Consider the following 15,488-nt stretch of genomic DNA (forward strand, 5'->3'; position numbering starts at 1 on the left):
CTTCACAGCGGAAGACACAAATAACATGCCAAAAATTGATGACAAGGCGGCTATGGCAGGTGAAGACCTAGAAACAATTATCACTAAAGTAGTAGTGTTGGCCAAGCTAATGGGACTAACGGTAGACAAGTCTCCTGGTCCTGATGTAATGCATCCCAAGGTACTAAAAGAGATGGCGGGGGGAAAACAGCAAATGCACTGGTGGTAACTTATCAAAATTCACTGGACTCTGAGACAGTTCTGGCAGATTGGAAAACAGCAAATGTGATGCCACTGTTTAAAGGAGGTAGACAAAGGCGGGTAACTATAGGCCGGTTAGCTTAACTTCTGTAGTGGGGAAGATGCTTGAATCTATCAAGGAAGAAATAGCGAGACATCTGGAAAGAAATTGTTCAGGGAAGACGCAGCATGGGTTCGTGAAAGGCAGGTCATGGTTAACTAATTTACTGGAATTGTTTGAGGACATTACAAGTGCAGTGGACAATGGGGAACCGGTGGATGTGGTGTATCTGGATTTCCACAAGGTATTTGACAAGGTGCCATACCAAAGACTGCATAAGATAAAGGTGCAGTGTTATGGGTAATATATTAGCATGGATAGAGGATTGGTTAACTAACAGAAAGCAAAGAGTGGAGGCAAACGGGTGATTTGATTTATTATCGTCACGTGTATTAACATAGTGAAAAGGATTGTTTCTTGCACACTATACAGACAAAACATACCATTCATAGAGAAGGAAACAAGAGAGTGCAGAATGTAGTGTTACAGTCATAGCTCGGGTCAACTGAAAGATCAACTTAATGCAAGGGAAGTCCATTCAAAAGTCTGATGGCAGTAGGGAAGAAGCTGTTCTTGAGTCGGTTGGTACGTGACCTCAGACTTTTGTATCTTTTTACCGAAGGAAGAAGGTGGAAGAGAGAATGTCCGAGATGCGTGGGGTCCTTAATTATGCTGGCTGCTTTGCCGAGGCAGCGGGAAGTATAGACAGAATCAATGGATGGGAGGCTGGTTTGCGTGACGGATTGGGCTACATTCACAGCCTTTTCTCGTTCCTTGCGGCCTTGGGCAGAGCAGGAGCCATACCAAGCTGTGATACAACCAGAAACAATACTTTCTATGGTGCATCTGTAAAAGTTGGTGAGAGTCGTAGCTGACATGCCAAATTTCCTTCGTCTTCTGAGGAAGTAGAGGCATTGGAGGACTTTCTTAACTATAGTGTCGGCATGGGGGGGGACCAGGACAGGTTGTTGGTGATCTGGACACCTAAAAACTTGAAACTCTCGACCCTTTCTATTTCGCCCCCGTTGATGTAGACAGGGGCATGTTATCCTTTACGCTTCCTGAAGTCAATGACAATCTCCTTTGTTTTGTTGACATTGAGGGAGAGATTATTGTTGCCGCACCAGTTTCTCTATCTCATTCCCGTACTCTGTCTTGTCATTGTTTGAGATCCGACCCACTACGGTGGTGTCGCCAGCAAATTTGAAAATCGAGTTGGAGGGGAATTTGGCCGCAGTCATAGGTGTACAAGGAGTATAGTAAGGGGCTGAGAATACAGCCTCGTGGGGCACTGGTGTTGAGGATGATTGTGGAGGAGGTGTTGTTACCTATCCTTACTGATTGTGGTCTGAGAGTTAGGAAGTTCAGGATCCAGTCGCAGAGGGAGGTGCCGAGGCCCAGGCCACGGAGTTTGGAGATGAGTTTCGTGGGAATAATAGTGTTGAAGGCTGAGCTGTAGTCAATAAATAGGAGTCTGACATAGGTGTCCTTGTTATCTAGGTGTTCCAGGATTGAGTGCAGGGCCAGGGAAATGCTGTGGACCTGTTGCGGCGGTAGGCAAACTATAGTGGATCCAGGTAGTCCGGAAGGCTGGAATTGATTCGTGCCATGACTAACCTTTCGAAGCACTTCATAATGATGGATGTCAGAGCCACCAGCCAATAGTCATTAAGGCACTCTACTTGGTTTTTCTTAGGTACCAAGATGATGGTCATCTTCTTGAAGCAGATAGGGACCTCAGATTGTTGTAAAGAGAGGTTGAAGATGTCTATGAATATCCCTGCCAGCTGACCCGTGCAGGATCTGAGTGCACGTCCAGGTACCCCATCCGGGCCAGTCGCTTTCCGTGGGTTGACCTTCAAGAAAGCTGCTCTGACATCTGCAATGGTGACCCCAGATCCAGGTTCATTCAGGGCTTCCAGGGTGGAGGGCATGCTCTTGCTGATCTCTTGCTCAAAACAGGCGTAGAATGCATTGAGTTCATCAGGGAGGGGTGCTTTGGAGCTGGCAATTTTAGATGCCTTCATCTTGTAGCCTGTTATGTCTTGCAGACGTTGCCATAGTCGACGGGGGTCGGTGTGGCTAGCCTGGGACTCTAGCTTGGTCTGGTACTGTCTTTTGACATCTTTGATGGATCTCCTTGGATCGTATCTGGCTTTCTTGTATAGGTCAGTGTCGCCTGACTTGAACGCCTCAGACCTGGACTTCAGCAAGCAGTGGATATCCCTGTTCATCCATGGTTTCCAGTTGGGAAACACGCGGATTTGCTTCTTTGGCACACAGTCTTCTACACGCTTACTAATAAAGTCAGTTACTGTAGTGGCGTACTCGTTCAGGCTGATCGCAGAGTTTTTAAATACTGACCAGTCCACTGACTCCAAGCAGCCCCGTAGGAGATCATCCGATTCCTCAGACCAACATTGCACGACTTTGCAGATGACACTAAGATGAGTGGTAGAGCAAAGTGTGCAGAGGACATTGAAAGTCTGCAAAGGGATATAGATAGTTTAAGTGAGTGGGCAAGGGTCTGGCAGATGGAGTACAAATGTTGGTAAATGTGAGGTCATCCATTTTGGTAGGAATAATAGCAAAATGGACTATTATTTAAATGGCAAAAAATTGCAGCATGCTGCTGTGCAGAGGGACCTGGGTGTCCTTGTGCATGAATCACAGAATGTTGGTTTGCAGGTGCAGCAGGTAATTAAGAAAGCAAATGGAATTTTGTTCTTCATTGCTGGAGAGATGGGGTTTAAAAACAGGGAGATTATGTTGCATCTGTATATGGTGCTGGTGAGACCACACCTGGAGTACTGTGTACAGTTCTGGTCTCCTTACTTGAGAAAGGATGTACTGGCACTGGAGGGAGTGCAGAGGAGATTCACTAGGTTGATTCCAGAGGAGCAGATTAAGGACCGAGTTGAGAATGAACTTCTTTATCCAAAGGGTTGTGAATGCTGTTGTTTATTGTGAGGGAAATTGATTACAAAAATAGAGAGGTTATGCTTCAGTTGTATAGGGTACTGGTGAGACCACACCTAGAGTATTGTGTACAGTATAAGTCTCCTTATTTAAGGAAAGATGTAAATGCTTTAGCAATTTGGGGAATTGGGCGGCACAGTAGCACAGTGGTTAGCACTGCTGCTTTACAGTGCCAGGGACCTGGGTTCGATTCCCAGGTTGGGATGATTCCATGACCAAGTACCCAAGAGAAAGCAGGGCCCAACAGAGGCTAAAAGAAGAAACAAGGAGATAGGAGCAATGGACTAAACTCCAAAGTAGCTGCCAAAGTGCTCACATGAATAAACAGAAAGGAAATTCAGGTTACATAAGGATGGCAGAAGTCAGTCAGCATTGCGTATCCAGAAATCAATATCCAGGTTCAGAGCTGATTACAGGTAGGGAATGGTTTGAAAAGGGCAAAGTATGGACACTCGTGAATGTTGTCTAAAGGAATCAAAGCCAAGGAAGAGTAGAGAGCCCACTAGATGCCAACAGAGGTTGATCCTGGAGTAAAATGAAGATCAACTGTGCTAAACACACCATTGTAGACATTACACAATTAAAACATGGAAGTATGCACTCACCCAGCAAAGGCTTCCTCGATTACTTCTGTTTTCTGCAAAATAAAATAGTGTAATAGCCAGGTGAAATCTGGATGAAAACAAGGAATGCTCAGGGAACAATAGGAGGACAGGAAAGATTGTTAAAGGGGAGTGATGGGGCAAGGGAAAGAAATAAAGCTTAAACAAAGGCTATTAATCTGTCAGTAAAATGTCATGAAAGGCGCATTCAGCCTCAAAGTATTTCTTTGTTAGTTGCAGAAGTACAAAAATATTTTCATACTATAATCCAAGGAAAAGATTGGTACTGAATCCTTGACAAATATTGAGTTGCTTTAACCTATTAACCTCCAAATTTTTCTAAGACAAAAAAACACCCAGTTGGAGGATAGCATAAATATTGTAGGCAAAGCATTGCTTTGCATCCATTGCACTGCATGCTTTCTGACATTTCTGTAGTTGTACTTCTGTTTGCTGCAGCCGTTTTGCACTCCTGAATATTCTTGGGTTGATAACTGGTCAAAATCAGTCTTCTCACAGTAAAATAGTATGAGACTGGTGTGGAACGACGGCCAGACCTGGTAAGAATGGCAAATTCCTTGCGTGAATGACTTTAGTGACCACAGTGAACTTGTTCAATATTTGGATATTTTTAAGGTATCAGCCAAGAAATTACCAGATCTCTTGAACTCAATTTCACAATTTGCGGGAGCAACACTCATGGTGCGTGGGAAGTCCAGAACTAGGGTCACAGTCTAAGAATAAGGGGTAAGCCATTCAGGACTGAGATGAGGAAGAACTTGTTTACTCAAGGTTGTGAGCCAGTGGAATTATCTACCAACACAGCCCCATGGTGCAGTTTACTTCCCCTCCCTCCACATTCACTATCCCTCCCCGGTGGCTCTCCTGCTTCCTCCTGCCTTGCTCCCCCCAGCCCATTGTCCCCTGCACCTTGCTCCCTCCGGCCCATTGTCCCCTGCACCTTGTTCCCCCCAGCACCTTGCTCCCCCCCACTGTCCCCTGCCCCTTGCTGCCCCCAGCCCATTGTCCCCTGCCCCTTGCTGCCCCCAGCCCATTGTCCCCTGCACCTTGCTCCCCCCGCCCATTGTCCCCTGCACCTTGCTCCCCCCGCCCATTGTCCCCTGCACCTTGCTCCCCCCGCCCATTGTCCCCTGCACCTTGCTCCCCCCCCATTGTCCCCTGCACCTTGCTTCCCCCCCCCATTGTCCCCTGCACCTTACTCCCCCCCCCCCCCATTGTCCCCTGCACCTTACTCCCCCCCCCCCATTGTCTCCTGCACCTTACTCCCCCCCCATTGTCTCCTGCACCTTACTCCCCCCCCATTGTCCCCTGCACCTTACTCCCCCCCCCATTGTCCCCTGCACCTTACTCCCCCCATTGTCCCCTGCACCTTACTCTCCCCCCCATTGTCCCCTGCACCTTACTCTCCCCCCCATTGTCCCCTGCACCTTACTCTCCCCCCCATTGTCCCCTGCACCTTACTCTCCCCCCCATTGTCCCCTGCACCTTACTCTCCCCCCCCATTGTCCCCTGCACCTTACTCCCCCCCCCCATTGTCCCCTGCACCTTACTCTCCCCCCCATTGTCCCCTGCACCTTACTCTCCCCCCACATTGTCCCCTGCACCTTACTCCCCCCCCCCCATTGTCCCCTGCACCTTACTCTCCCCCCCATTGTCCCCTGCACCTTACTCTCCCCCCCATTGTCCCCTGCACCTTACTCTCCCCCCCATTGTCCCCTGCACCTTACTCTCCCCCCCATTGTCCCCTGCACCTTACTCCCCCCCCCCCATTGTCCCCTGCACCTTACTCCCCCCCCCCATTGTCCCCTGCACCTTACTCCCCCCCATTGTCCCCTGCACCTTACTCTCCCCCCCATTGTCCCCTGCACCTTACTCTCCCCCCATTGTCCCCTGCACCTTGCTCCCCCCGCCCATTGTCCCCTGCACCTTACTCCCCCCCATTGTCCCCTGCACCTTACTCTCCCCCCATTGTCCCCTGCACCTTGCTCCCCCCGCCCATTGTCCCCTGCACCTTACTCCCCCCCATTGTCCCCTACACCTTACTCCCCCCCATTGTCCCCTGCACCTTACTCTCCCCCCATTGTCCCCTGCACCTTACTCTCCCCCCATTGTCCCCTGCACCTTGCTCCCCCCATTGTCCCCTGCACCTTGCTCCCCCCCATTGTCCCCTGCACCTTGCTCCCCCCCATTGTCCCCTGCACCTTGCCCTGCCCCCATTGTCCCCTGCACCTTGCTCCCCCCAATTGTCCCCTGCACCTTGCCCTGCCCCCATTGTCCCCTGCACCTTGCTCCCCCCCATTGTCCCCTGCACCTTGCCCTGCCCCCATGCTCCTGGCCCCTTCCTTTCTCCCCAACTTACCACCACCTCCTCGAAGATGCTCTGGAGTTGCGTCTCCATGGAAACCGCCATCTCGCGGCTCCGAGCTGCCCTCTCCCCTTCAATCCATGGGAGTCGCGAGCAGCTTCCGCTTCCGGTATGATTCGCTCCGTCTTCTCTCATCTTCCGCCGCGCCACCGTCCTCAGCACATTGGTTCCGGCCTGCTGGGACCCGCCATTGTCAAAGCCGCCGGCTCAAAGTTTACTCCCCACTCGGCGCTAAGTTTGAACCTGAATCGAAAAACCAACGCTCCAGAGGGAAACTGCGTCTTCAACGCTTGCGACGCACTCTGAACACTGCGCGAGGTTTTTACAGTCAGGCAGCAGCCAGTTAGGAGCAGTGAGCAGAGGGCTGCAGTTTGCTGATCGAATGGCGGAAAGCTGCTTCGTGGGAGCGGGAGTGAACTCCGAGTGCCGGCGCCCTCCAGCGGCACCTGGGACCCCGGAAAATCCAGACAAACCTGGAGTCAAACTGGAACTCACACCCTGGGCACAATCCATCCCAACTGGGTATCAGATCAGTATCAGGAGCCAAGGAGAACATTGAATCCACGTTCCTAAAGTTTATTTTTATTAGTGTCACAAGCTAACATTAACACTGCAATGAAGTTACTGTGAAATTCCCCTGTTCAGGTCAATGCACCTTACCAGCATGTCTTTCAGACTGTGGGAGGAAATCGGAGCACCCGGAGGAAACCTAGAGACACAGGGAGAATGTGCAAACTCCACACAGATAGTAACCCAAGCCGGGAATCGAACCTGGGTCTCTAACGCTGTGAAGCAGCAGTGCTAACCACTGTGCCACCATGCCGCCCATAGCCTTATTTAAGTATGCAAATTCATGTTTCATCTCATTTCGGTATTGTTCATGGATGGTATTTTTTATCATTATCATTCTTTCATGGGATATGGGCGTCACTGTGGTGCCAGCACTTATTACCACATCCCTAATTGCCCTTGAGAAGATGGTGGCGAGCTGCCTTCTTGAGCCGATGCGCTCCATGTGTAGACACATCCACAGTGCAAGGCTCCCCCATCATTGAGAATGGGGCTACCTGTGGATTCTCCTCAGTTATTTAATTGTCCACCACGATTCAAGACTGGATGTGGCAAGATTGCAGAGCTTGGATCTGATCCATTGGTCATGGATCACTTAGGCCGGTCTCTTCTGTTTTGCATGCAAGTGGTCCTGTGTCATAGCTTTACCAAGTTAACATTCCATTTTAGGAATGCCTGCTGCTGCTCCTACCATGCCCTCCTGCACTCTTCATTGAACCAGTGTTAATCCCTTGGTTTGATGGTAATTGTAGAGTGAAGGATTAGCTGTCCATGATGTTTAAGAACCTGCCATATAAACTCATTGAAAGAAATCAAGTCACAAAGGATACATTTTTTAAAACTCAAGAATTTGCAAAATGCCAGAAAAATGACTGCTACATGCTGAACCTAGAAAGCTGGTTGTAATTTGAAGTGAGGCTCTGAGCAAGCAGAAATGCAGGAAAGTTTGTAACTTGGGAGGTCAGAGATGAATGGAGAAATCGAAAGATGATTGTGTAAGATCAAGGTGATCTGTGCATTTCCAACTTATGGAATCCTTTCGGCCTTGTCTTTGTTTGGTAACCTGATTGCACATGCACCTGCTTGGGGTAAGGAGATTGGCAATCAATGGAGTTGACGTTGGTCGCGGGTGGGGTGGGGTGGGCATGGTTAAAGGCTTCCTTGAGTGGTTAGTGGGGGGATTCTCTAGGCATGTCTTGCTCCTGACCCACAAGGAGTGCTGAAACAGCCACTTTATCTTGGGAAGGCAAGAGCCTTCTCCACAAGGTATCCCAAGTCCTGAGGAATCTGTGCAACGACAGTAATTTTCAAATCAGGCTCCCAATTGCTGGCAATATGATAATTAGCATCCTGCCTCTCTACAACAGGATGCTTAGATATACTGAAAATCACTAGCATGTAAAAGGCAGCAGATTAATATGCAGTGGGTTGAAATTGTGTTCTGCACATTTCACTTTTAATTCCTCAGCAACAACCCTTTCCCACTTGTGGGTGGGGGGAGGGGGGGGGGGGGTGTTTAATATCAAGGCCAGTGTGTCTGAGAGAAAATGGCACACATGACAGAGCAAAGAGAATGATAGAAGCATCGTGAGACATTAGTCTACGTTTAAGAAATGTTTTTTTAAAAAATCATGTTCTCTGCAGCTATAAGCAGCTTTGGGTTTTTTCATTGTTGCTCGGCTGTTTGCTAGAAGTCCTTTTATGCTGCTCCGATGGTTTAAATGGGATTTTGTTTATTTTTACTCTGGGCCTCAGATACTTTCTGGGATCTTTTATGACCCTGCATTGTGCGGGGGAAGATTGATTGACAAATCAAAGTCAGGTGGCTCCTTCCTAGAAGGATCTAAGGACTCACTTTCAGTTTTAGTTTTAGAGTTGAAGCTGCCTGGTTGTCAAGTGGCAAGCAGTTTTTCTCCCTCTCTCTCCCTGGTATTATAGATTCTGCTGGCTAGCTGGGAGAAGGTCTCCTGGCCTTCCTGGAGTGCAAATTCTGCTGTTAGTGGTTGGCTTGCCTAAACTTGGGAGGCTGGTCTGTGTGTATATCAAGAGGGCTGCTGGAAGTTACAAGGCTGGGAAGTCAGGGTTTCAATTCTCCACCCAAAGGATCCGTGAGCATTCATATCTTTGGTGCTAAACCTGTGGCAAGGATTTTGTATCGAGAAGTTTGTTTGATTGGAACGTTTTGTATACTTGAATACAATATCTTTTTTTTGTAATTGATAAAAGTTATTGCTAATTTTCTTTCTATACATGTTTACTGTATTCTTAAATAAACTTTGTTTGATAAAAGCTCTCCAGCTGAATCATACCTGAAGTGAAGCATCTCATGCTCTCCCTAGTCAAATTCAAATTGCAAAATTTATGATCCAGGCGGACCTCAAATACTTGGGAGTTTCTGACCTGAATTATAACAATAGCTAGAGAACATGAGGGACTGACACAGAATGGTATAAGCAGGGATAATTTGGACACTAAACCACACATACACAGCACATAACCAATCCAGTTAAATTAGGTAGGGAACAGTCTTGCTTGAAAAAAAAAACAATCAATCTTTTCTGACATTGACTCTCTGTAAAATCCAGGTACAAGTGGGGGTTTTGGCCCAAGTGAGGGATTGGGGTGGTGCTGGGTCTATGCAGCCAATGAGAATAATCCGTCATGCTATGCTCTTTCCAAACCCCACTGTGCAGATGGATCTCAGTTTGCTCAATCTGGAGCTGGCCATTATGGTGGCAGCAGGGGCAGAGGAGGAGGACGAGGCGGCGGCTCAGGAGTGGCGGGCGTGGAGAGATCACCGCAAGAGCAGCCACCACCAGACCCTCAGGAAGGAGGGCAGGGGGCTGCCGTTGAGGATCAGGAGGTGGGTTAGCAGGCTCCTGAGAGGGTGCACAGAAGGCAGAGGGTGCCAAGGCCAAGCAAGAGGCCCCGCAATTCGTTCGAGGCCCTCTCGGAGGAGATGTGCCGTTGCCGGCTGCGCCTGTCCAAGACCACGGTGCGACACATTTGTGAGGTGCTCTCACACCTGGCACCTCGGGGGAGCGGCGGCCACCCACTCCCTGTGGACGTGAAGGTGACGGCTGCCCTCAATTTCTATGCCTCTGGGTCATTCCAGACTCCCAGTGGCGACCTGGTTGGGATCTCCCAGGCCTCCGTGCACAGATATGCGCGGCAGGTCACAGATGCCCTGTATGCCCGGGCAGGGCCGTTCATTAATTTCGATGTGGGCCGTGCACAGCAGGAGGCCGGGGCTCTCAGCTTCGCCTCCATCGCCGGGATTCCAAATGTGCAGGGCGCAGTGGATGGCGCACACATCGCCTTGCGGGCTCCACTTACAGGGCTGCGGCAATTTTTGAACCGGAAGAGATTCCGCTCCCCGAATGTCCAGATTGTCTGCGACCAACAACTGAAGATCATGCAAGTCGATGCACGCCACCCAGGGAGTGTCCATGACAGCTTTGGGGTCCAGCAGTCGGACATCCCTGGGCTCTTTGAAGACCAGCTACTGGGTTACAAGGGTTACCCGCTAAGGTCATGCCTGATGACGCATGTGCGGAGGCCCGAGACCGAGGCGGAGACCCGCTACAACGAGGCCCATGCAGCCACCCGGTCCGTCGTTGAGCGGTGCACCGGCCTGCTGAAGATGCGATTCTGCTGCTTGAACCGCTCTGGGGGGCCCTGCAGTATGACCCTGTCCGTGCTTCATGCATCATTATCATTTGCTGCGCTCTTCACAACATCGCCCAGCAGCGGGGAGACCAGCTGGAGCAGGAGGAGGATGAGGAGGAGGAGCAGTGAGGGGCGAGGTGGGCGTCCCACCATGTGAAGAGCCGGAGGAAAGACGGCGGGCGGCGATGGCAGGTGTCTGACAGGGAAGGGCAGCGAGGGACGCCTTGATTGCAGCCCGCTTCACCTTGCTGGTGCTGTGCAGTGAGAGGGGTGCGACCACCACACACCCACCATACCCCAGGAGCAAGTGCAGCCACTATTCCCCCTCCAAACCAACCTGGGCCTTCAAACCACCACATCACCCTTCCCCAGCCTCTCTCATCCCACCACCCTTTCTCCCAGAAACATCCGGCCCTTTTAATGTGCCTGGGCTGGCAATGGTTGCGAGTCTTGGTTGAAGGCTGGAGGATGATGGTGACTTGTTATTGTGCACACTGGGATCCTGCCCCTGGTGCAACTCAAGTCTGACTCCTACCTGTACTCAGAGTGCACGCTGCCAGCCTGGCCCACGTAGCTGTCAGGGTTGGGGACACATGTTTTTTGGCCAAGAGGGTTGGGGGGGGGGGTGCGGCGGTGGGGGGCATTTGCACCATGGGTCTGGTGGATGTTGGGGAAGGTAGGGCAGGCACTCTGAAACATGTGGCTGAGTCTGCAAGGCTCAACAGACAGCACCTCTATGTTTGGGAGTCGGGAACACTGAGCTGTGTGTGTGTGTGGGTGGGTGGGGTAGAGAAGCAGGGACACATTAGTCACAGCGTGACGTGCAATTAACAGTTTATTATGCTCTTAACATAAATGATTACCAAACACTGACTAATGCTGACGTTCACCCGTGCCCTCTAGTGAACTACAACTTTCTAACATTGTGCTGTCTACTGCTTCTTCTCGGTGCTACCCCAGGATGCACATCGGAGGTGGAGGTGTCCAGCTGTGATGCACGCCCCGTTGCCTGTGATGCCCTTGGCAGACGTCCCCTGGGTGGTCGAGACCTGGAGGGCCCCGGCTGACTTGCGGATGGCACCGTTTCCGTGCCACCCTATTCATCTCGCTGGCACTGAGATGTCCCAGTGTGAGGAAGTGGGGAATAGGAAGGTCTTGGGACATCCGGGATCTCCTGGGTGTAAGGCCCCGGCATAGGCTCAAACTCTTCCTCTTCCCTCGGGGTACCCAGAAGCCCCGGGGGCACTCCATGGGATGCCAGGGTAGCTGGACTGAGCTCCAGAAGCTCCAGCGTCACCATGCTCTGCCAGTCCTGGAGGCCGGGATGCATCTGCCCCATGATGTGTGAACCCTCAGCCCTGGCCCTCTGAAACTGGGCCAAGCTTCGGAGCCCCTCCGCTACAGCATTCTGTAAACAAGCCAGGCTCTGGAGCCCCTCAGCAGTAGCCCTCTGATACACCATCAATCAAGCAAAGACTAGTTTGTATGCAAGAACAAATAGGCTTTTATTAGCAAAAGACTTGGAGCACACCCATGCCGATGAACTGGCCCAGAGACTGAGGCAGGGGGTGGGGAGCGGAGAGACTGAGGCAGGGGGTGGGGAGCAGTCACCTTTATACCTGGACCGGGGGAGAGGAGTCCCGGGCAGGGCTGGCAGGGATGTGTCCAGGCATGTCACACACACACAGGCAATAAGCTAACAGTGGTCTACCACATCCTCTGAGCCTGAGCTAAGTTGTCGAGGCTCACAGCCACGGCCTGCTGTGTCTCCAGAATGCCAGCGAGATTCCCAGCCATGGCCAGCAGTGTCTCCCACATGCCCCCGACACTCATGGCCATTGAACACTGTGCCGCTGGATGCCGGAAACACACTCGCCCGTGGCCCGTAGTGTCTCCAGGATGGCTTGGACCCTGTCACCCATGAGGACAGACCCTTGAGCCAGACTTTCCACTGCGGTCACCATCCTTGCAGTGTTGGCCTGGGTCTCACGCTGTGTCAGCACCACCTCCTGCAACAGCACTGTTTGACTCCCCTAAACAGCCTTGCAGTCGCAGCATGGTTGCTGACAGCCCTTCCACAACTCCCCGCGTTTCCTGATGCATCTCCACCAGCCTTGGGTGGAACAAGCCCAGAGGCCCAGCAGCTGGTTTGGGGACAGCTGAATCCTGGCCTCCGGCAGACCTCCGCGTGCCCGAGCCCTCGGATGTGCCCGCCTCCACCCAATGTGCGTCAGCGCTGTGATGTGCTCACCACTTTGTGACCCAGAAGCCTCAACACTAAAGGTACCCACAGTGGTAATCGTCTCTGTGTTGGTGGGTTGTGTGGTACATGATGGTGACGTTTTAGTGGTGCTGCCGTCGGAGGATTCCTCAGTGCCTCCCTCCAAGGTGTCATCCAGGGGGTCGTGGGCAGTTTGCTCCAGAGCAGCAGGGGTGGCAGCAACACCCGAAGGGCCAGGTTCCTCTGGGTCCAATGCTGTAAAAAAGAACACACATTAGGGGGAAGGAGGCAAAACATTCCATGCAGCATCGCACTTCCTTCGAGGAGGACCTAAGTTGGGGGTGCGCTTCTGCTCACTTGCATGCTGGCGCCGACCTGGCTGTCGGTGACCATTCGGGATGGCCCATCATCCCCTGCCAGCCCCATGGCACGCTCCTCCATGCTGGTCAGCTGCCGCAGGTCAGGCACACCACCACCAGTCTGTGTCGTTTCCCGTGCATTCTGGATGTTCTTTCCCTGTGGGAACATAAGGTGGATAGCAAGCATTAACATATTGCAGTGCATGGTGCGCTATGCGTGCCTGTGTCTCGGGCGTTGAGGTGACAGTTTCGGGGAAAGCGGTCACCACTGAAGGGTGCTCGTTGAGGGGTGAGGGGAAGGGGTTAGATTCTGTTCATGGGGGAAGGGTCACTTGTTGCATACCCTTCAGGTGTCTAAGCAGGGTTGGAGATCCGTGCCAAGCATGTGCGGGGTTCCAAGTGGGATGCTCACTCACCCTTGCTGCTCGCAGAAGGATCGTACATTTTTTTGGGACACTGCCGGTCAGAGCGCAGTGTCAGGGTCCTGGCATTCACCGCTTCTGCCACCTCCTCCCACAATGCCGTGGCAGATGCACCCCTTGGGTTAGGGCCCTGGCCGGGGAATAGACGATCACATCTCTCCTCCACGGCATCGAGCAGGTGCTCCTGGTCGGCCTCTGAAAATCTGGGAGCAGGTTTCTGCGAGCCATCTTTGTGGCGTGACTGGCTGTGTGTCCATTCCTGCAGCTTATACACAGCTCTGGCTTATTAGGGGAGTGCAGGTGCAGTGAGTGTGGCCAGTCAGGGGCCCGTTGGCAACAAATCCTTTTGAGAGATTTTGAAGGCAGCATTCAGTTGAGTGTCATTCATCCCTCGGGGTGCTGATTGGCTGCCATTCAATAGGCTGCTGTGTCCCGGGGGAGTGGGTGGGCGGGGGGAGTGGGTGGGGGGGAGGTGCAATACTCAGGGCTCCTAATCGATTAGCTGCTGTGTCCACGGGGGGTGCAATACTCAAGGCTCCCATTCAAGAGAGGGAATGATCACAAGTTGGGGTTGTGCATGTCAGCACAATGCTGGTTCTCTGCAGGGCAGCAGTGAGGACAGTATGTTCAAGGGATGGAGGGATTGCATTCCCGCATTATCCAGATCCATGGGGGCATGAGGTGAACGGGCAGCCATCTCTGTGTATGATGGGGAGACGGGGGTGGGCAGCAATGAGGCCAGCGATGTTTGTGGGGGGGGGGGGGGGGGGGAGCGGTTGTGGGGGCCAGCGATAAGGCCAGCGATGTCTGTGTGAGGGGGTTGTGTGGGCCAACGATAAGGCCAGCGATGTCTGTGTGGGGAGGGGTAGCGAGCGGGTTGTGCAGGCTAGCAATGAGGCCAGCGATGTCTGTGTTGAGGGGGGGGGGGGGTTGTGCGGGCTAGCAATGAGGCTCGCAATGTGTATGGGGGGTTGTGGGGGTCAGCAATGTGTGTAGGGGGGATTGTGCGGGCCAGCGATAAGGCCAGCGATGTCTGTGTGGGCGGGGGAGGGGTGGGGGGGGGGGGGGGTGGGAGGTAGTGGGGGGGTTGTGAGGGCTAGCAATGAGGCCAAGGATGTGTGTAGGGGGGGTTGTGCGAGCTTGCGATGAGGCCAGCGATGTCTGTGGAGGTTGGATGGCAGTGATCTGGATGCTTTTCAGCAGTCTCCCAGCGATGTGCGCACTTGCACAAGTTCCCGCTCATCCCGCCGATTTCAGGCTGTTTGGTGCAAATAGTTTTTAATGAGATTTTCGATTGTGACCTCTGCAGTGCACAGAGTGAGGAGATTCGAGTGAGAAGCTGAACTGAGAAAACAGTCACATGTGGTTAGAATAAAGGGGAACTGGTGGATGTGTTGTATTCAATTTTCAGAAGGCATTCGATACATCAAAGTTCATTGCCGAAATAAAAGCTCATGGCATTGGGGTTAAAAATATTGGCATGGATAGAAGATTAGCTGGCTAACAGGGAGCAGAGGGTAGGCATAAATGATTTTTTTTTTACATTGGAAAGATGTAAGAAGTAGGGTGCCATAGGTATCAGTTCCTCAACTGTTTACAATTTATAGAAATGACTTGGATAACGGGCTGGTTGCCAAATTTGCTATGACATAAAGATAGGTGGGACGATAAGTTGTAAAGAGGACATAAGGAGGGTACAAAGGGATATAGATATTTTACGTAAGTGGGCCATGATCATGCTAATAGATTATAATGTGACAAAATGTGGAATTATCCATATTGGCAAGAAGAAATAAAGAGAAGCATATTATCTAAAAGGTGAGAGATTGCAGAGCTCTGAGATACAGAAGGTTAGTGTCTTGGTGCATGAATCACAAAAGGCTAGAATGCAGGATCAGCAAGTAATTTGGAAAGCTAAAATAATGTTACCATTTATTGTGGGAGGAGTTGAATACAAAAGTGGGGAGGTTCTGTTTAATTTCTACAGAACACTAGTGAAA

At 51.5% G+C, this 15,488-nt stretch overlaps 1 protein-coding gene across 4 annotated transcripts in view; it reads right to left on the reverse strand.

Annotated features, from left to right (window-relative positions):
• Nucleotides 1-6,632, reverse strand: part of med23 (mediator complex subunit 23) — a 92,812-nt gene extending 86,180 nt beyond the window's left edge. For 3 of the 4 annotated variants that reach the window (XM_078212865.1, XM_078212864.1, XM_078212863.1), the window contains exons 1-2: nt 6,242-6,513; nt 3,865-3,896 (exon numbers count right to left, since the gene is read on the reverse strand). In XM_078212865.1, the coding sequence (XP_078068991.1) occupies nt 3,865-3,896; nt 6,242-6,382 (173 nt within the window). In that variant the 5' untranslated portion in view covers nt 6,383-6,513. Of the gene's footprint in view, nt 1-3,864; nt 3,897-6,241 lie in introns of all 4 variants that reach the window. The other variant, XM_078212866.1, reaches the window with a different exon arrangement.
• Nucleotides 6,633-15,488: the final 8,856 nt, after the last annotated feature.

Source organism: Mustelus asterias, chromosome 5 (assembly GCF_964213995.1).
Source record: "Mustelus asterias chromosome 5, sMusAst1.hap1.1, whole genome shotgun sequence".
In the NCBI taxonomy this organism is placed as follows: domain Eukaryota; kingdom Metazoa; phylum Chordata; class Chondrichthyes; order Carcharhiniformes; family Triakidae; genus Mustelus; species Mustelus asterias.